Source organism: Cinclus cinclus, chromosome 14 (genome assembly GCF_963662255.1).
Source record: "Cinclus cinclus chromosome 14, bCinCin1.1, whole genome shotgun sequence".
NCBI lineage: Eukaryota > Metazoa > Chordata > Aves > Passeriformes > Cinclidae > Cinclus > Cinclus cinclus.
This window is the reverse complement of record NC_085059.1, coordinates 16,020,588-16,043,185: the sequence shown is the minus strand read 5'-3', so window position 1 is coordinate 16,043,185 and position 22,598 is coordinate 16,020,588. Positions and strand designations below refer to the sequence as shown.

Here is a 22,598-nt window from a genome sequence, read left to right as displayed (position 1 = left end):
AGGGCAATGCAATCCCTCCTCAATTTGAAAATTAGCGAGAGAAACCCGGTGCAGAATAGACGAAAGCTCTTTCTTCTTTGGGCTACACTAGATTAAGAAATAAGATGGCACGGAACATTCCATTGTGGAAAATTACAGCCTGCCCATTCAGTAGTCTGTGATGCTTGAAGTTGAGAGGTCTTTCAATCACCAAAACCAATCACCACGCTGAAGCTTGCTGCTCTCGGAGAGCACAGCCATAAAATGACTGAAGTATTATACAAATAAAGCCATATCTTGTTTTTATAGCCAGTGGCTGATCACAAAATCCCTGCCCAGCACCCAGCAGTGGCTGATGTCTGGAGCATGGCAGCTGTTCACACACACATCTGCAGCTCCTCGGGCTCTCCTCCCTTTGTGCTCCACATCCACCACTGCAAAACTGCTCAACTTGCACTGTACAAGTGCAAATTACAGATAAAAATCTCTACATTTGCCTCCCACTGTGGGGTGAGAGTAGACAACAGCATGGTCACGTTGCAGTTAAACTCCTATTGTGGGCAATGCCACTGCCACTTACTCTTGCCAGGCTGACTCCTGTGGGAACCTTGTATGGAACATATTTTCTGTAGATATGACCAACTCTAGAACAAGGGATGTCCTCCATGCGACCTCCACACATCCATACCTGTGGAACAGCAGAGAAACACATTTAATCTTGGCTTTATGGAAGAAAAAGAAAAGACTTCCAAGTAATAAAAAACTTAACCCAGATTTTTACATTAAAGCACACACTTCCCAAATCCCCTCCCCTCCCTGCCTTAGTCCCAAATCCTATAACAACCCGCTAAGAGCCATGCAGCAAGCCTTGATTTAGTACAAGTGCTCTCAAGCTTTCTATAAAGAAAAGAACAGGGAAAAAAATTCCAAGCACTGAGAAAATAGCACACACCTCGCTTTAAACTGATATATGTTATTACAGCAATAGTAACCACAATAGTTAAACTGGGCTGCCATAAAAAAACCCTGGGTGCAGGTTGTGTAACGAGGCTGTAAAAGGGAGGTCATCTCCTGAGTACAGGTGGTCATGTGTTATGCAAAAGGATCCAGGGAATTCACAAGCCTGTTCAAGTGCCAGAAATCTGAAGAAACTACTACTTTCTCCCGTGGTTATCACTGCTCTTTTATGGTTTCATTGCTGACATTCATTCATTGCTTTTGCAGCTTTACAATTAAGTGGAAATCTCCGCTGGTGAACACATAAATAGCTTTTAAAGAGCCCTCAGGAAGGCACTAGAACACACTGCTAGTTGGAGATGACTACCTTGATGCTTGGTTTATGTCTAGAGTGGGCTCAAAAACTTCCTTCCCCCTCTGGGAAGATTTCACTTTGTGCCAGCACTGCAACAACTTTCTTTTATTCTTTATTTATAGCATGGATATAGTAATTTTGTCCAAGTGGAACAAAAGGAGATGTTTTCTAAACCAGCCAATCTACCTCATTAGGTTTAAGAAATATTTCTGTGCTTCACAGAAATATCCAATCCATACTTAAAGAAAAAGTACCCTTTAGAATGCCAAACAAATGGCTTTCTGAATTCCTGAAGCGAGGCACTGCCTTTGCCCTTCCATTTGCTCCCGTATCCCATGGGAGCGCCCCAAGGGCTGTGGATTTTGGGCAGGCTGGTGCAGTGCTCTTGATCTCCCTGTTCACTGGGGCTAATTTGAGCCACCACAGTTCACTGTACAATGAGCTTAGTCAACAGCTTCACACATAGCAGGCAATTCCATTAATATTCTACAGTGACAATATTAAATACTTAGCTCGGAAGAGAAATATTTGGCCAAGGCTGCTGCATAATTATTAGCTCTGACACTAAAGTCCTCTGGAGTTTCAGCTCTGTCTGCTGGCCCTAATAATTACAGTCATTTGCTGACTGCGTATAACTTAATGGAGGTTGGTTGCTCTCAGTCAGAGAAATATTTTTCACAGGCAACTTCTAAAGTTCAAGGTACTTAATTACATGTCGTTATGGGAGAGAGACAAAAAGAAAGTTGACAAACACTCCTACAGGACTTCATTCCTTTTGTCCCTGCTGTGTCCTGAGAGGCTGGTGGAGAAGAGATGAAAAAGAAACTAGCACTCAGCTTCTATGAAGTTTCTTATGGAATTAGAAATGCTTTTTATTCTGCAGTGACTGTGCTTTTGGCTGCAGAGGGCCAGAGCGTGGTTTTGTTGCTGGGAAATTAACAGGCTGATAAAACAAGAATTTGGGCATGGTTTGTGTTTCTAGGACAGAAATGGTTTGTGCAAAGCTGTAAGAGCCCCAACAGACCTGGGAACCAGCAGCAGAAGCCCTGAGCTCAGTTGCACAGAGACACACACTCCTCAACAACCTGCACTACCTTGCACTGCACCCTGCAGCAAGAAGCCTGAGGGGTTCACAGCCAGCTCTCTTTTAGTGTGACACAAGCCTGGCTGCAAACACCAGCCTGTTTTCCTTGCTGTCCGCCCACAGGATGCCTCACCTGCCCCGTCTCTAAGGAAAGGCTTTCAGCCAGGCCACCAGGAATACACTTCTCTGGAATATGATGTCCCTGTGTAAGCTGAGCAGCAGAGCCCTGCAGTTGGTACAGGTGGAGAGGAGAGAGCTGTCCTTGTGCTGCAGAGATAGAGAGGCAGCAGGAGTGGGAAACTGGACAGAACTGATGGGCCAGGAGCTCCAAGCTGGAGAGCTTAGAGACTCCAGGCATAGAAGACATTACACGAACACATGCAATGTGATCAGAAAAGCTACTTAACTGAGTTGCTTAATAAGTAAACTTAACATCAGTTCAACTTGCTCTTCTCCTGATCATGCTTTGAAATATCTACTTCCAAACAATGCTGCAGTGGAGGCAATGGAAAGCTTCCTAATCCCTACCAGCAGAGCTCAGTGACCCTTTCAAGGTACTTTGCCACCTCTGTGCCTTTTTAACGTTGCCTCATGCTGCAAGTGACAGTGTAGCACTAGCAGTACAAATCTAATTTTAAAGGCATGCTTTCCATTCATTCGTTGCTGCTTTGATTTATTTTATTAGTGAGCTGCTTTGTGTGGTGACAGAACTCATTACAACCTCCATAAAGACAATTACCAGTCCTTATCTATACAACTGGAAGAGGGGGGAGAAGGGAAGAGCGTGATATGCATTGGTAAAACCCAGCTAACAAAAGCATTAGAAAGCCAGAACTAAAGGTCATAGAATTGCATCCAGGGGTCTGTCAAAGAGTAAATGCATGGGAAGCAAACCCAAAACAGCTGTGTGCTAGCTGAGGGAATGCTTCCACACAGTTACTGATATGTGGTTGTTTTTAAACAAGAGTACAGGCATGACACACTGGAGCATACACTGGTAAAAATACCGTGCTGGCAGACAGCTGAAACAGTGCTGCACTGTGGGGCAGCACCTCATGGCTTCCCCACAACACTGACTGTCACTTACTGCCTTCTCCTTTGGCCACAGGAGCCAGTTTCTTCTAGGTGTTTTACAGATCATGCCTCACTTGTCAGCTGACATGACAGAAAACGTCAGAGACTGAACTTGCACCTGATTTCAAACAGCCATTTATGCCGTAAGAACAAGAATTAAAGCTGGTCAGGCAGACAGTGTTTCTTACAATAATCTAATCAGATCTCATCAAGAGAGAACAGGAAATTTCTCTTCCTCCTCAGGCACAATTTTGCCAATCTTCATTTTGGGCTCGGAATCCAGCAGCTGACAGACCTGCTAGAATTAAGAGAAAACCTGGCTACACTGAGGTCAACGGGCACACTGAGCGGATTTAGCTAAGGCCACAGTCTCACCCTAATAATAAAAACTACACAAGGGAAATAAAAATAACACTGGTGATATTGCTTCCATCTTCCCAGCGGCCTGGAGAGCTGTAACTCCATATTCATAAAGCGACTCCAGAGCCTTTGATTCAGTCAGTATGCTGTGAAAGCAGCAGATAATACACCACCTATTCTCTATATGGGAATGTTATACTGATCCAAATCCCTTTCTGCAATTTCAGAAAACAATGTCAGGTAAGACAGCTGAACCTCTCCTCTCAAACACACAATACAATGCTGCAGTTGGTGTGTGAACACAAATTATCTGGATATACAAGGTTTATGGTTTCCAAAGACTGCACCATGATGAGCCAATGCTTCCCAAGAGAGGGTAAAAACACAAAGGAGGTTTAAGCCTTGAAAATAAAGCTGCTTCTGCAAGACACAACAGAAATGAAGACCATGGGATGGACCAACAGAGAGCAGCTGGTCGGCTGTGTGAGCACACACTGAAAGGTGGGAAGGACACAGAGGATAAGTCAAGGGGGTTCTCTGCATAGCAAAGTAGGTGAGAGATGAAAGCAAGGGCAGTAACTCAGGGAAATAGTAATCCTCTATATGGGGAGCATCAGCTGCTCCTACTGCTGGGACTTGATGCTCTCTGAGAGATTAAGTTAGCCTGTGAGGCACTGGGATCTGTGTGTTTGCACAGCACCTTCTCACACACCACACACCTACAGCCCCTCCTCAGAGTCTGGAGCATTTGAGAGTAATGACAGCACTTTCTAATAATCACATTTCAGGGAGTGGAGGGGAGCACTCCCCTGCTGCTGCTTGGTGGGAGGCTGCTCAGGAACCTGAACCAAGAAAAGGGTTAACAGAGGTAAAAACTTCAAATCAGTGGTGTGAAACTGATTTGTGCATCACCAGATAGGAAGGGAGGAAAGAAGCCACCCTGTATCGCAGCTGAGATCCTTAGAACTAAGCAGCATGTGCTGGCTAAAAAAACAAAAAAACCAAAACAAAACAAAACAAAAAACAACAAAAACCAACCAAACAAAAACAAACAAACAAAAAACAAACAAACAAACAAAAAAAAAACCAAAAAAAAACACAAAAAAACCCACCAAAAAAAAAAAAAAAAGGAGCAGAATGCCCAGCTTGTTCCAGTGCGGGCAAACGTGAGCTGCTGGAAAGTGGAGTGAGTATGTGCCTGGAATAAGCAGTGCAGGCTCACAATCAGCACTAACTTCAGCAACACAAGTAGAAATGCTGTCAGAAGGGATCCCTTGGCAGCTGCACCTGAACTACACACCTGCCAGGGCCCAGTGGCAAAATGGGAATCAGAAACGTGCTGCTGGCATGGGGCAAAGGAGAGACAGGCTTTAGACATGTGAACAGAAGCTTTGCAGCACTTGGATTTGTTGGAAAACATGCAACTTGTTTTATGCTGTGGAAATCAGAAGCAATCCATGTTGATGGTTTGAGATAAGGATCTGGAAAAATGCAATGACCTACAATCACCAAAACAAGTGCAATGGCTCTTTTCCTACTGCTGAAGCAAAAATTGAAGACCACAGGTACTGACCAGCTCATCTGTCTTCCTTTTAATTGTTCTTTTCAGGGACACTGTTAATTTGGCTTGTTTGCATTGAGCCCTTTGCATTTTATGAAGGCTTTACAATTACCAAATTACAAGGCAAACGTTTCTAAAAATGAAATGATTTATCACCTAGAGAGGGACATTCTGGATTCTCATTCTTTGCTCTTCAAGTACAGTGTGCAATTAAAGAACTGAGAACCACACCACTTGGATCTGAGATGCAAAGTACATCTATATTTATGCCTACACAAGGCAGAGACATCCCTTTTTACTCTTCTGTTTCCCCATAACCAAAAAAATCAGAGACTACATGTTTATGGAAGAGAGACATGAAGCAGTTTAGTGAAGATTTATGTAAGCAAAACAGAATAGAATCCACAAAAATACTGGGTAAGAGGCAACATCATCTCAAATAAAACTGAGAGTAGATAAGTGCTACACAAAGTAGCACTTGCAGAAGGGAACAGTTTAAATGCTTCACACATACTGCTCCAAATTAAATGCATTTATGTAAAAAAAAAAAAAGAAGTGGTTACGTAGGCAGCTATTAAATTGTGTTTAGAAGAGCCCATTATAACTTTGGGTAAAGAACTGAGATTTGTTCACACAATCAGGAAGATAAAAAAGACCAAGAAAAACTGTAAAAGAGGAGAGGTAAAGAAGAGACCCCAGAAAAAGCAAAGAACCCCACCTCAATGAAGCCAACTTCAGGCTTCAGAGGAACAGAGGAACCATGAGGCAGCAGAAAAGGAAAGGTGAGAAACACCACACAGAGACAGCTGTGAATGCTTATTTACCCTTTTCCCAAACTACAAGAACACACTTCAAGGTCAGCACCTGGGAACTGACCTGTAACCACCACTGTAGCTTGTGATCTGCCTGCTGTCTCTGGGGTGACCTGAGCAGGAGCACCCTGACCTGCAGCAGTGCTGGCTCAGAGAACTGAGCTGCTCTGGATACAGATAGGCCAAGAGAAGGAAGCAGTGCCTGTGTTCTGCTTGCATATGGAATGGATAAGACCAACGCCTTCATTTTTAAACTAGTAACTTCTGTTTTACGGGATTGCTAAAACCCAGAAAATGACAAACCAGCAGTCAAGGTTAGAAAGTTCACCTCAATTTTTTGTCCCTCCTACATGCAGTGTTTCCAAATGATATTTGACGTACATGTTTCATACAAAGTGCAAGGCTTCTAGAGTTTCATCCACCCTCCAGCTAAATGTTTTCTGAGGCGTTAAACATTGATGCTTTCTCTGTTGTCTTGCTTGAAAATTTCTGCTCAGAAGGAAGCAGAGCCAGCTGATAACAGAAATAGGTATGATTTCCAAAAAGAAAGGCAAGAGGCTCCTAAATAAACTTGTTTATTTCCAGTCTCTTGGCAACAGACCCCTACATTTTGAAATAAAGGCAAAACCAGCAAAGCACGGTCTACGAATGGCCAAAAAAAGAATATGCTTAAGGAAAAAAAAAAAAAAAAAAACAATCACAAAATAACTGTCCAAGAAACCCTGTACTGGGGTGAGGTTCAAGAAGGCCAGATCCAATGCAATGGATCACAGGCCAGCAGCACAGAAGAGTACTGCACCCACAACACCCATGGATAGGAACACATTCTTTGTTAAAGCTGGGCTGTAAATCTGGCATGCTTAGATTCTGAATTCCCATGAGATAATAAATAATGTGAAAGTGGGTACCCCAAGCCTAAAGCCAGAGCTTTAAATTATTTCACAGTGCACCTTTAACTACAAATTCTCAGTCTGCTTCTAAAGGTAAAAACGTAGCTCTAAGCTCACCAGGAAATGTCATAGCTTCATAAATTCTATGAACAAACCTTCTATTCTTGCAATTCCAGCAGAATTATTAAATCTATCAGCCACAGATGAATGTATCAATTTATCTTAATTTCTGAAAATACACTGAGTCTCTTTCAGTGAAAAAAATCATTTTTCTGTTGCACAATGAAAGAAGAAAGGGGGTCTTTGCAGAGATTAATTAAAGCAAATGTATCCCTCCATAAATTACCATCTCTGGACTGAAATAAAACACAGCATGTTTCAGAGGGGATAAGCAAACAGATGAATGAAGCAGTCTTATTTCCTGCAGATCAAGCAGTGTGACTGTCTGCTGTGCCACTGGAGACAAAGGGCTTGCCCAGCCACTGTCATCACTCTTGGAAACCAGCATTTTCAGAGAGGAAGAGGCTGAATGCTGCCCCTCCTGAAGAGAATGAGTGCCTTACACAATTTCATTACATGCAATACAAAGATGAAATGGCTCTAACCACAATGGCACCCCCAAAGAGGGTGCCCTCACCCCTCCCTTCCTGCCACTGTTACAGAGGACAAGGGACATCCCAAGTGACTTACGAGTTCTGGTGAGGAAATGAGGGAAGAAAAGACTGTCTCGAAATCAATGTCTTTTCTCCCACTGTTTGCTGCCCAGTAGCACACAGGGTGTGTGCATGGCAATGTGGCTTGCTGAGGATTGATATCCTCTGAACTGCACAGAGGCATGGAGATTCAGGAACCTGTTTTGTAAGAGATCAGCCATGACTTGTAAGGGGAGACAGGCAGAATTTTAGCTGCTGAAGCCAAACTGTGCACTACATCCCTGCTATCCTCTGGCCTCGTGCTAAGGTCAACTAGCTTAGATCAGTGGCATCCAGTCACCTGTAAAATTAAATATTCATCCTCTGAAAGAAACCTCAAACAGAGTTTAATGTAGACATCTTTACTCAGTTTGGCCCAGGCGATGGGAAGGATTCCCCCCACTGAAGAGAAAACTGGCCACCTGCCTTCAGGGGTTTGGGACATTCTGGTGGGTCTCCCAGACTGGATTTCAGAGTGCCATATTCCAACCTAAAACAGGTACCAGCAGTCTTGGTGGGTTACAGTGACCTGTTACTCTTTGTATGCATTTTTGGTCAGCTGGCTAAAAGCCCTCCTCTGGCCAGCTCGGTCAGTCAGTCGCAGAACTGTCCCCAGGCCAGGCAGATAATGATCCAAAGCCATTGCCAGCAACAGTGCTGACTCCAGTTGTTGAAGATTTCTTCCTGGGTAAGTAATAGCCTGAGTTCCTCACAGCCAGGGCTCAGCTGGATTGACTACAGACAAAGATCTTCTCTCTGAGAACTCCAGCTGAGGACTGAGGTCCTCCTGGAACTGGAATCCTCCTTCCCTCCAGGAGGAGAGCATTTCACCATCTTGCTGGGGTGAGCACAAAGCAGCCTCAGAGGCAGACAGCTCCACACCAGCTGACTTACCCTGGCTGGGGAGAGCACGTGCACTGGAGCTGTGACCACAGAACAGGGACACACCAGCTAATCCTGCTCCAAAACTGACCCTCACTAGTCACTGCTCACATCAGTGCTGATTCTTCTGTGCACTCACTACTCCCAGCTCCTTCACCTTTAGTCACAAGCAAAAGTAAGGACAAGACAGATCATTCACATTCTGTGCCTCAGAACAAATTCTTACTTTTCAAAACAAAAGTAATTTCCAGAGAACATGGCTCACCTTAAAGGATATTTCATACTGCTCTCCTCCCCATATCTCCAGACCTGCATCATACCCTCCCAGCTCCCAGAACCACTTTCTATCGACTGCAAACAGTCCTCCAGCCATTACAGGAGACCTTAAGGAAAAACCAGACTCCATATTACAAACACATTCAAAGACACAGATCTCTAGCTAAACATTTAAAAAAACAAAGCAAGATTTGACAAATATTCTTTGTACCACCCAGTGTTCCCAGTGCCTTGTCAGCACATCAAACAGTTCTTTTGGTGTTATCTACTGATTTCCCACTTGCAAACAAGGAGGACCAGACCAGGCTCCCTCCAGAACCTGCCAGTGCCTCTCCTCCAAGCAGGCAGGAGCTGACCATGAAATGACAGGACACGACCTTGGCCAAAGGGACCTGTATGCTCCACACACGGTGCTCTGCTTTTGTTGTAGGATTGACTCTCTGAGTTTGACCTCAGGAAGTGTTTTGTTGGTTTTTCTTTTAATTTTTTTTTTAAACGCTGCAGAGTATGAAGGACAGCAGAAGTGTCTCAATGTTGGCAAGTGCAGCAACAGCAGAGCACAACTTGATCACAGATTTACTTCTGCAGTGCACTGTAATAATAAAAATTGCTGTAATTATTCTGCTAGGTTTTCTTCTTCCCCCACCTGGGAATGACACATAACCCACCATTGATTTGTTTTTGGCAGAGCATTAGGGATACTAAGTTATCTTTGAAAGATCTCAGTAATAAATGACCCCATTAATTGTTACACATTAGAGTTTTCAATGAAAAGTTAACTTCTGCAGGAATTAATACGGCAAAAAAAACAGCAGTGAAAAGGAGAGTGTTCACAGCTACTATACAATGCATTTCTTTTAAACCAGCAAAGCAAAGAGCTGCCAGAAAAGCAAGTAGCTTAACACCAGCTTCTGGCTTTTGCTATGCTGAGGTGTAAACCAACCCTGCAGCCGGGTGTTATTTCATTAGCTGGCTCTTAGCACTGTGTTTCAGTAACTTACTCAAAGGGATCACTGGGATCAGGTTTCTGTAACTCAGGAGGAATGGGGATCCTCTTGTAATACATCTCCCAGTCAAATGCCCCTCGCATTGCGTCTCCAGCCTGAGTCTCATATCCAAAGTGGTCGTGATCAATAACATCAATCATTGGGCAAACGATAGTCTTGCGGTTTCGGGCAATGCGATCTGAAGATTGGAGAAACGCGTTAGAAAACCTGCATCAGCTGATTCCTTTGACTATGAAATTACCAAAAAAAGAGCATCAAAATAAGAAGTTGTCCACGAACAACTCAGCTTTCTTCCTGTTCCTTCTCTTGTGAGCAGATGCTCCAATTTCTATCAATTTACCTGCTACTTCTGTAATCCCTGAGAGAAAACCACCAGGCACCCATCACCCAGAAGCAGAATGGGAAGACACAACCACACTACCACAGAGGACTGACTGCCAGGCTAAAACCAGACCTCTTGTACTCCGTAAGCACTTCTCATTTCCACAAGTGACCCGGATGTGAACCCCTTCTGTGCAGATCCAAGTCTAGGAAATAACCCACTGCACCACCCAGCTCTAATTGCCACGCCAGAACCTGGCAGGAAGTGTTTCAGACTAATGGCATAAGTACTCTCAGCAGGCTCAAGAAATGCAAGTGTTACCTCCTCCCCGCCAACCTTTTCTTCCAACCAAATAATACAACACAGGAAAAATTCCTGCATAAACGTCTGGAATTTCTTAAATATTTTATTACTGAGACTGTCTCTTGTTGGAAGTTAGCTCTCAGAGCAGAGGCGACAGAATGATGTTTCAGCTTCTAGAACACATCTCACAGAAATCCTTTCTGTGCTTTAAAAGTCAAAGCATCCTTTTTGTGTTCTCATTTAAATGGCATTGGAGCTAATTCTGTCCTCCCTCCCCGGGGCTCATAAAGCTGCAAGTGTTTCAAACTACTGCCAGTTATAAACCGTAGTGAAAGCAACAGGATAACCAACCATCAATCCTGCAGGAAAATCAGACTCTTTCTTAAACCTCTGCTTGACTATTGTTGCCACAGCCTATTTGAGAAAGTCACACCTCGGAGAGCTCTGACAGGTCACTGGCAGCAGGGCTGTGAAGGAGTTTGGTACTGGCTGGAGGCAGACAGGTACCAGAAACAGACGGCACTGTCCCTTCAATTAGACATCCTTGAAAAGAACTGACACCTCCTCAAAGATGGAGCGCTGCCTTGGAAAAGGGTGCCCATGTTCTACAAATACACACCACCAGCTCTCATTCACAAGAAGTATTTTTCACAGCCTTGCAGACTATGAAGTTAAATATAGTTGTATAGGAGGTAAAACCCTTAAAAGCTACTCAAAAACTGTATGTAAAGATCTTTTCTGTATCATAAAGCCATTCCTCTCTGCAAGCTGTTAAATGACCATGTGATAGTTTACTCTTCTAGCAAGCTGTAAATTATTCAAGATTTCATTTAATGAGGGAACAGAGGAATATGATTTCTGCTCTTTAACTAAAAAAAAAAAAAAAGGCATGTGACAGGGTTACTGCACAGTGCAGGACTCCAGAATAGAAAAAATCTCGTACTAAACACTACAAGTTGCCAACAATTCACCTGAGTCTTGTGGTTGGCTTGTTCTCTTTTTCATGGTATTTCATCTCTCATTTACCCACTTAGAGCACGAGAGGAAAGCAGCAGGAGGGAATAATTTCACCAAGCCCCCACTCACCCAACAGAGGTGGCAGCCAGTTGACGTTGGCCTCACAGTGGGAATCCAGGAAGGTGATGACGTCCCCGATGGCCACGGAGGCCCCCAGCATGCGAGTCCTGATCAGCCCTTCCCTCTTCTTTGTCCGCAGGATCCGCACGTTTGGGAATTGGGCCATGTAGTCCTCCAGGCGTTTCTTCAAGTGCTCTGTATGAAAAGGAGACATTGGCACACTTGGAACAACCGGTTTTTTAAAAGTGCTGTTCTGTCTTTGCCAGAAGGAGATGTCTTTGGAAGTATGGCCTCAGAAGGTAACAAATGCAGTCATTGGAAAAAGAAGAAAGTAAAAATTACTTCTTTTAAAAGATCTAAAAATAACTGCCTAAGCAAGACTTTTGAAGATGTTCCAAAGCTTCAGAAACAATTAAAAACAGAGGATAAAAAGAAAGGAACAAAGAGCATAGGATGAGAAAGAAAGCAGCAGAGAAAGAGGAAAAGGAATGAAAAGACAGGTGGCAGACCCTCAGCCAGGATTCTTGGACACTTGTTGAAAACCACTGTAACTTAGAAAAGACACAGGGGAATTAATTTTCAGAAGTAAACCACGCTCAGGGCCATTTAAGTTGTGTGTGGTTTCTTCAAAACACACAACATAACAATCCACTCATGCATAAATAAAAACCAGGAAAAAGCCTAGTCAGATACCCCTCCAAGCTGTGAGGCAGGCACAGCCACAGTGTACAGGATGGCTTCCTTAAATGCTTATCAGAGGAGATTTGCAGTTAAACAGGGAAATATTTACACTACTGAACATGGACTGGAGCCACATGTGAATTAACACAGAAAGTGGCAGTCACTATGATTTAACAAGAATTCAAACAGCAGAGCTGCAGAGAAAGATCACTGAGTGATCAAAACAATGGACAGCTTGTTCCAAAGTGGAGATAAAAAGTTTGGTCTGCATAACAAGAGAGGGGAACACAGCTGTCTTTACATCAAAGAGTGAAGCAGCAAAGAAAAACCTAAAAAATAGGCTGAGCTGATGCTGGCCTCATCACTAATGGGTTGATCTTTTAGGCATCTGAAGTTTTGACAGCAAAGCCCATTCAGAGGGTGCCAGAGATTGTTCATTAATACCCCACACCACCCACTGCAGTCAGCAATGATGCAGGAAAGAAGCCTCACCAGATAAAACTTCGCATGCTACATCTAAGCAAGTAACTCTTACAATCTCACACAACAAAACTTGACTAGAGGCAATCACTGAAATGCAAATACCCTCACAGGGTTATTTGCCTTCTCTAGGGAACACATCCTCTCCACTCTGTACAGTACATCTTCCTCACCTTCCAAAGGAGGCATGAAAGGCAGGGGCTGCAAAGGCCAACAGCAGGAAAGCGTCCCTGAACAGGGCACCAAGGAGGCTGGGAATTGGAACAGCTCAGGGAAAAGAGCAAAGGAGCAAATAAACTTAACCTAGTTATGAGCTCTCCTCCTTGTGCTGACCTGGCAACTGTGAGAATGGTCACAAGCCCTGTGGTAACACACATTCTGTGCCTGCTCTTTGAAGCAGCCAGCCATCACGCCTTCCTTCAAACATCACCCAAATACACCTCCTGGCTTTTGAGGTATTCCCAGCAAGCTTTTTGCTCAGTTCAAAGCTTTGTTTAACATTCCTCAGGATTTTTTTTTCACAGATCCATTTCAGTGTTTTGCCTGACAAGTGTAATTGTCCCACAATATCTACACAGGTTTCCCTCTCAATAGAGCCCTTAGGACTTCTTGACGTCTAGTGTGCTTTTCCCTCATCCTTTTCAGGTCTCTTCTGAATAGATCCTCTCAAGCAACCAGAAATTTTGTCCACTCAATTACAGATTTTTCAAATAAGGGCCTTCCACAGAGACTAGACATATTATTAGTGCAGCTGCCTTTCTCCAGAGGCAGTGGGTAGACTTAAAACGAGAAGACCAAAAAAAAAAAAAAAAAAAAAAAAAGGAAAGAAAAGAAAAGCTACCACTGTTTAACATCAGAGCTCATCCCTTGCCATTGTTAGTTTGTCACAAAAGACTGTTTCATCGCAGAGAACAAACAATCCTCACTTCAAGCATAAATCAGCTAAGCCCAAACCAGGATGCAGACTTTGCTTAATGTACCCAAGACAAGATAAACATGAGAGTGGCTGCTGGTGCTCGTTATAATAAAGGAGGGAACCATCACACAGACAGTCTCAGTCTGATTTCCCTAACAACAGCCAGAGATTGATAATAGCAGAAGACACTTGGAAAATCAGACTACACAATACTTACATTATCCAAGCCAAACCTATAAAGCACTGGAAAATCATTAAAAAATCCAAAGCTCCAAACCACTGGAAAATATAAAGAGACTTTCCTCTTTATTTTGATTAAAATGACAAAATGAGACTGTGAAAGACCCCAGAGGTTTGTCTACCACACGTGTCCACCATTTCCATGTTAGCATCACCTGCCCTTCTGAACTGTTCTGGTTTGTGGTGCAATTTCATCTGTGGTGACACCTGGGGCAGCTGAAGTGACTCCTCCAGGGGCACAAGCACAGCATGCTCAGGCTGCTGCCAAACATGAGAATGTCCTGGGATATGGTCTCACACACACCTCAGAAGGAGAACACAGTCACTGGACTTGGCTCTATCAGTTGTGATGATGATGATGATGATGATGATGGCTGCTCTGTTACACTGACTGAGGACAGGGTGATTTGCATCTATTGATGAACAAGCAGCTAAAAATGGAGATTTCCCATTTTTATAGTGTAATGGGGAAAGGAAGGCATAGGAGCTATGGAGTTTTCTCAGACAAGGACCCTGCAAAGACACAGCAGAGAGTCTAATCCACTGACTTCTCACTGCATTCCCAAAAGCTGGGTTTGGTTCTTCAGCATATCTTTACTACATTTCCATAGCAAGAAAATACCAAAGCATTCCATGCTTGCAGTGAGAAGCCTGCTGTTTGCTGCCCTGGTGAAGTGCCTCACACATCAGGAATCATGTCCCCAAGGGCTGGAAGAACAAGGAAAAGCTGCAGGTGCTGCAGCAGCACCTGTGTGCTCACACTGCTGCATGGGACACACCTGCTGAGGGCTGTCCTGCAGCCAGAGGGATGATGCTCAGGTAAGCTGCTACTCCCCACTGCTGAAGAAAAATCCATGCTTGGTCACTGCATTTTGTAAGATTAAGGCTTGTCTATCATGAACTGCAAGTGGGCAGAGTTTATTGCATCTGCTTTGACTCACTGAAGAGTCACAGACTCCTGAGCAATATCACAGTGGACAAAACTCAGTAAAATGCAGTTTTCAAAGAGATTTCTTAGTTCCTTATCCTTGTGCTATTCCTGCCACACAGCTCGACTTCTTTGCACACAGATAGAAAACAGTTATTTCATTCTATTTCAAATATTGTCCCAATTAAGCCAAATTTTGCTTTTAAAAGAAAATTTTAAAAACCCAAACAAGTGCTGCTAACTGCTACAAAATTTAATGAAGCTTTAAAAAAATATATTATGGAATCTTGTCACACTGAGTAATTTTTATTACAAAGGCAATTTTCTTTAATGAAAGTTGTTAGGGGAACTGGATGGATTCCAATGGCTGTGCCTATGCTGGGCAAAGTAACACAGTCCAAAAATGTAAGTGAGAGTAAGATTACCTGCAGATTAAAAACTATTCTGGTAGTTTGCTAATACACTTAGCAATAAAGCCGATGTACAGTGTATACATTAACAGTACCAGTCAAGAACTGCCACTTTCTTTGAGCTGTAAATAAAACTGTGAAGATAGCAGAAAAACTTTTAGCAGGCAGCCTGCTTTACATAAGCAGCCCTAAACTTTACAAAATAAGGTATTTTTTTCCCCTAGGTAAAATTTCTGTGGTGGTCTTACTGTACTTCTTCCTACTGGCCTCATTCAAGCAGAGCTGTCCTCAGATCCCTCTAGCCTGGTGACCACTTGTAGCATGGCAAGGACTTTACAAGATTGAAATTCCTTATATCCAGTTGACTTTTCACTCCAACACTGCACTTTGCCACCTGAAGAGGCACAAAAGAAATTAAAAAACAAGCATATGCAGAAGCTGGAGGGAGACAGAAAAGTCCAAGGAGTTTTTTTTTTTTTTTAATAGCTTAGAGTCCCTGTAACTGCTCTGCAGTATTTGGCAGGGAAGGGAGTATCAGTATTTGCCATAGAAAAAAAAAAATACCCGCCATGACTTGAAACTATTAAAATGATTTATGTCCTGAGAAAGAACTATGAGTGAAACACTTCTCCTGTCTAACCAGTGCAACATTTCATGGTTCATATGATACCATCAGCTTTGGTTTCTGAATTTTACAGTGTACAGCACATCTGCAGCTCCAGTGCCTTTGCCATATGTGTACCATCAACCCAATCCAGAAAGAACAGCACTGCAGAAATTGGAAACATTCCCAAAAACCTTCCCACGTTACTCAGATGCCACTGGTAACACCGAAGGTCCCTCTGCCCTACAGGATCCTGGCACCTGCTGAGGTGCTTTGCTTTAGTTTACACTCAGAAGCTTGAAGATGTGAAGATAGGACAGCCACTGCACTCTGAAAATCCAGGGAACCTCCCTCTCCCACCAAAGGGCACAGGAGGACAAGACTGGAGGACCTGCACAATTCCATTTTAGGCAGAAAAGGACTGCTTCCCTTCTCTGCAGGTTTTTCTGGCTGCTTTCCAACAGCAGAGCCTGAAGTGCCAACATGCATCTGGCATTTGTTTACAGGTTACCCCAGCCTGCCATCCCTACCCTCCCACACGCAGACACGCTTGTTGAAGATTACAAATGAATCCATTCATTTTTACTCAGATACTTGGCCCTAATGCGCTGTTTAACAATTTAAGAACAAATTCTACTTCTTCCTGAATCCATCATAATGTGCAAGCCAGGCCTCCCTGAAATAGAAGATTCTAAATCATTGAAATTAACTTCTCTCCCTGTTTTGGTACAGATGAGTAATCCTTTGAAACAGCAAAATATGCTGTTATCCAAACAGACAGCACTTCCACTAGTTTTAATTTTCCTTCAATGTTTTCACGCTCTGATCACTGAAGTTGGTTGGGAGGATAATAAATTGATTTAACAAATTGTACTATGAGCACCAGTCTCAGTAATAGAAAACTGATTAGGCTGATCACAGCTTTCCAAGCTGAATCTTCTTACAAAGAGGAACAGGCCTGAGAAGGGAGAGAATTAATATTTGTTGCTTCACTGATTGCAGTTCTGTGGTGGACTCCAAAAGAGGAGGGGGCCCAGTTTCCACCACCCATTCTGCATCAGTGCTGGGTGTCAGCACAACTTTAAAAAGTAAAATTGAAGGGGGAAAGGTTTTCTGTGCACGGGACAATAGCTGAATGTGCACCACTCCACATGACAAGACAGCATGGTTTGGACCTCAACAAAGATTAAAAGGGTTTGCTGAAAACCTTACTGGCTTTGCTCTCTTTCTAAATGGTTTCAAGCCAAGCTTCTACTTCAGGTTCAATAAAGTCCACAGAAGTGCAAGAATGGAGCACAAGAAATAAGCCAGATTGTGAGTTAGTGGGGAAAAGACCACTGGTGTGAGCCTGTGCTGTGACAAACTCAGGTGCATAAACGTCTGCTCTCCTGCCTGTGCCATCAATTCCTCCTTCAGTTTGCAAAGGAACTTTCTCAGTGCTTCCTCCACCCTACAGCAGATATCCTGACCCTGCTCAGGTATCCTTCAGGAGATATTAGCACTGAATGCAGAGACAAAGATGTAATTTTAAAATGGGAAAATTCACGCTTACTGGCATTAATATATAAATACACCCAGACCCCAAGGAAAGTTTAGGTAGGCTGCATTCTCAAGCAGAGAAATACACACGGAGTAATCATCTTAGTGACAGCACAACCTCTCAATCTCTCAGGAAAGTTTAATTTGTAAAGGAGTCTATTCCAACTGTTGCTTTCTGAGGGAATCCAGAAAAATCCATTTACTTATCTTTCCTTCATGCCATAAGGGTTTAAACACCTTCTGTTCCTCAGGAGCCCTGCAGCCAACCTGTGGTGTATGCATCACTTCTTAATTCCTGCACACTGACCTCGTGACCAATCCACAAGATCAGTTTTTCCCCCTCCTCCAGAACTCATCTCTCCCAGGGGAAACAGTCAAGTCATTCTCATCAGCTTACTCTTCTCCCTTCCCATTTCATTAAATATGTATCAAGATTAAAGCACCCACTTAGATTTTTCCCTCCTCTGTTGACTACATCTCCTCTAAAGAGGGTATTTTGTGACTCTCAGTCATTTCCTGTTGATTGCTTTTAACCTCAGAGCTGCTGTGCTGGCACCCACACTGCAGAGCTGCAGGTTTTGGCCTAGACAGCCTTTGTAGCTGCAAAACAGGGGTGAATTCCTTGCAGTACACTTAATATTCAGCTCAAGTTTGATGTAGCCATGGTGACTGGCAAGGAAGGGCATTACTGTCCCAAATACTGCCTTCAACCCAAGGAATCTCTGCACTCATCTTAAGGCCACATCAGCAGCTTTGACTATCCAGTTGTTTAACCAAAGGAATGCCTGCGCTCTAAAAATCTTTAATTGCCTTGAACTTACACAATCAACTGCTTTCTGGGCACTGGAGAGACAAGCAGGGGTGCAAAAACATCTCAGAAGTTTGTTCCAAAGCCTCCTCTGTGCCCAGGGAGTGTGTCAGGATGCAGCCACTGCTGCCAGGGATGTTCTGCACAGCAGGTCACTATATGAACATAAAGCCTATGACCAACAGCAAGGCAAAACTTGCCATCGTTTGAAGAGATGCAGGCAGATGGAAGTGTTAAGACAGTTCTTACTGAAACATTTTGGAACATATCAAAGCTGCAAGACTAAAGCCTTAAAAGTCACTGAGTTTTGCTGGGTTAAAAAAAAAAAAAAAAAGAAGATGCCAAAACAAACCAGTCCTCAGAGAGCTGGCTTTGTACATGAATAGTGCTGATGGAGGCAAAGAACTTCTTGGCCTGAAAGTATTTGCCCTGTGCAAATCATCAGAAGAGGAAATATTCCAGAAAGAGCACAAGGATTGACAGAGAAATCTGCTCCAGACTTTTGTCTTGTTAGAGAACAGTCCTTTAGGCCCAAGATGTAACTCACTTGAAAGAGGCTTTGATTTGATAGGAATGCACCCCTTTGGATCCCACAGGCTCAAGTGAGGAAGAACAACTATGAAGCCTAAAATTAACAGCAGAGAACTACAGAGTTTTTGCTCTGGGGCTGCAGCAAAATTATAATATTGGAAAACTAACTGATAATCCTTCAGGCCTACAGTAATGCTTAAACATTAATAGCCATGAATGACAAAGCAGGAGGAGGTTTGTCCCGTAGTCTGTGTGTCAGAGAAAACAATGTACTTGGCAAATGAAAAAATTAGCAATACAGCTGCAGGGAGAACACACTCAATAGACTTGTGGTAACAAACTCTGCAATGCCAGAACTATAATTTACAAACACTTTACTCTTCTTCTAGACCTCTTCACCATCAGTTCCCAACACTCTGGTTTAATTTACTCACAAGAAATGCAGCTACCACAGGAAGTCAGTGACATCTGCTAGAAAGGTCAATAAATCTATTAAATCCTGAAGCACAAATCCAGGCCTGTTCACAGCTGTACTGATACCAAAACTAAGACATCTTGTGGGCAATAGCATTCTCAAGTGGCATGTTCATTTTATCTGGATGACAGAGGACAGGGCAGGGCTGATAGCTGAAGGTACCTGCTTCTAAATCTGGAGCTTTGGCTTCCTCCTGCTCAGCACAGTTAAACTACTGTGTTCCATCAGTGCATCCCTGTTGTGGGCAACGGGCAACAGTGGTCCTCAGGAACTGATGCTACACTGAGAATTGTGTGGCATTTCTTTACTAAGAAAATATAATTGCAATTAAAACCAGAAAGGAATGTGGTTTGGTTTATCCACTTCTATCTTTCAGTTGAAGCAGCATTTAGCTTCCAATTTTCTCGAAGTGAGGAAGTTTCCACCTTTATCAAAGTCTCTGTGTGGAACAGTTGCTTTGTTAACACCACTCCAAATGCAGGTTTAAATAGCAGAAACTATGATTACCAGTAATAGATATCATATATGGGCAGAGGGTGTTTGAATCACATTTCTAATTAACTTCTATAGAGAAGCAGCTGTAAAGCATTAAAATGCTGATTTGCACTGCAGCTGGCAGATATCTAGATTTTTGACTCCTAGCAGATGAGGACATGTACTTCAAGGTGAGGAGAATAAAATTAAAGCTGTTTTGCTGTGAAGTTCCTCTAACAGAAGCTACATGTGTAGGGTTTCTTAGTAGCAAGCAAAGCGCTGAGATTTTCTTAATAAGCTGTAATGGAAACCTGCTCCTCAATTATTTATTTTTCTTAAACTTTAGACTCTCAGACATCCTTCACTACACAATAATTAGCTGAGAAAGAGGTCACAAACTCGACCTTGTAAAGCCACCTCACCTCCTTTCTAGAAGAATCTTTCACACAGCAACTGATCTTAGAGAAGTAAATACAAGATGATGAAAAGTAAACTGGTTAGTTAATTTAAGCTGTCACAAACAAAGCTGTAGTCAACAACTACAATAGGCCCACATGCCTCTTAAAACACCAGAGGATAAACTTTTAATGCTCCCCAGCCATTGCCTAATGAACAGTGCAGGTTTTAGACATCCCTTTATGAAGGGAATCCATAAGTACAGACATAAAAGTGAAATTAAAAATGAATACTTAAGAAAGGGAAAACATAACATTGAATCTCATCCAATCTCACTCTGATCCACAGCACACTCTGTCACTGTTACCTAAAGTATCCCACACCCACAAGACACTGCCAGAAATGGAGAATAACAAATTACTCTCATAAACAAAAATGGGACATCTGCACCAGCTTTTACTTTATTCCTCCCTTTGGTGCTCACTACGGAAAAAAGAGTGTTGGTGAGTTCACAAATTCACTCCTGTGCTCGTGTCCCTGCTCTGCTGTGCCACCTGGGAGTCACGCTGCAGCTTGGGGCAGAAATTTCACATCTCTCCATCCAGAAGAACCAACCTTCTCCCACTCACCCAAAGGGAGATTTGCCTTACTGACTGTTACTTCGAAGACATTTTTTATGAGTCTAAACAGACCTGAGATGGTCTGCAAGGAATTCTAACATGGAAAAAGTCCTCTTTATTCTGTGACTTAATTTACAAAACTAATCTTTTTATCAGTTGTTTGGGACAACAGTTACCACAATTTCTACGACAGACCTTGAAAGCAACATTTACAAGGTTGTGGAAAAGCCCAGTTGGCCCAAAAGAGTTTGGCTTTTTCTTTTCTCCATACTTTATGGTAAAAAGCTTGAAGATATTGACAATTCAGCAAGAAAGGCTGTCATCACTTTGTCCTAAGCACAGTCACTCCATATTCTGAGATGTACTAACCAGATGCACTTTAATGCATTTAAGAGAAAAAAAATTACTTTTACAGTGCATGTGCCTAAAGATGAAAAGATAATCTCTCTAGCTGCATAAATCCGTTACTGTTCCATTTAAAGATCAGAAAGAATTCAAGTATTAAGCCTTTTTTTATTTCAGCTATTGAGAACATTATTTCTTTCAATTAAGGCCTGACAGATGTGGTTAATGGAACAGCTGTATTTGCTATATACCTGCTGCTGTACCAAGTGACACATTAATCACCCCTTGCCTTCTCCCTCACTACACCACTTAGTGACTTTTGCCCTCCAGACCAAATTATGCTGCTCATGGTTCAGCCAAGTTACTTCACATTTGGTTTTCCATTCAAATTATCCTGTACCTCCAGAATTACCTGTACTGCAATATAAAGAAAGGTTTAAAATGTCACAGGGATTTATCTGTCAAGGGAAAAAGCAGGATTTGGTTGTGTCTCCCCTCTGATTTGGGAAAGGATGGGCTCCAAGAGTGTGTAAAGTCCAGGGCAACTCCAGGGTGGTGTGATGGCACAATGGTGCATGAGGGGAGAGGGCAAATAATGCTGGTCAAAATCCAGGGCTGAGAAAACACTGCTTGCAGAAAATACTCCTTGGGCTCCTCTATTAAAAGGCCCTTGCTACCTTTCCAAGATGAGCAGTGGCCACACACCACACTCCAGGCTCACTGTGCCTCCCAGACGCCAAAGAGCAGCTCTGACTCCACAAAGTCCTGCTGAACACACACAGCTAAGGAAACACAGAGTGAAAGTGGGGAAGGAATAAGAAAAGTTTAAATGCCTGAACATATAAATAGAATAGACTCCTAACAAAGTTTTCACAAATTAAGATGAGGTTCAAGGTAACAGGGTAGTCTTGGAAGATGAAGCTGAAATCCAAAATCTCCACAATGACCACCCAAGGGAAAATGAGTTCCCATACACATTACTCAGAACAAAATTGCTCTCCCTGAAATCCATCACAGCCAAGGATGTATTCACACTGCTCCTGGATAGCCACTCCCTAAGCCAGACCACGTTTAGTGTAAAAGCCAAAAGGCTCACTTTGCAAATGTCACTGTCATATTGTATCAAATATATTCAAATACTTGGGCTGAAACCTGTTTTTGCCTCCCAGTGAGAGGTGCAGATTTTGCATGGTTACTCTGAAAAGGATGCTCAGTTTTCACATCTTGCCACTGTATAGACACACAACACCATAAGGCAGAGGGCCCAGCTGGGTTAACACTTCCAGAACAATCCTGATGTTTGGAGACTGCAGTATTTTCAGTGCTGCCACATCCAGCTTTATTATTGTACCAACACAGTGCTTTGCATGTAACTCATGCTTTGGAGATGAGTGATGCTGCAGTTCTCTTCTTCAACAAGGGACAACATTTGTTCTAAAACACTGTCATTTATACCAAAGTAATCTTAAAAACAAGTAAGAACAAGCTGTCACTCAGTATGCAAATAATTGAATGCTGAA

The 22,598-nt window shown here is 42.8% G+C and overlaps 1 protein-coding gene across 2 annotated transcripts in view; it reads right to left on the bottom strand.

Moving 5' to 3' along the window:
• The window catches only part of GALNT10 (polypeptide N-acetylgalactosaminyltransferase 10), a 76,110-nt gene that overhangs the window by 5,536 nt on the left and 47,976 nt on the right, over positions 1-22,598 (bottom strand). For both annotated transcript variants that reach the window (XM_062502040.1, XM_062502041.1), the window contains 4 exons: positions 11,641-11,826; positions 9,924-10,107; positions 8,912-9,029; positions 560-667 (listed from right to left, as the gene is read on the bottom strand). In XM_062502040.1, the coding sequence (XP_062358024.1) occupies positions 560-667; positions 8,912-9,029; positions 9,924-10,107; positions 11,641-11,826 (596 nt within the window). The remainder of the gene's footprint in view (positions 1-559; positions 668-8,911; positions 9,030-9,923; positions 10,108-11,640; positions 11,827-22,598) is intronic.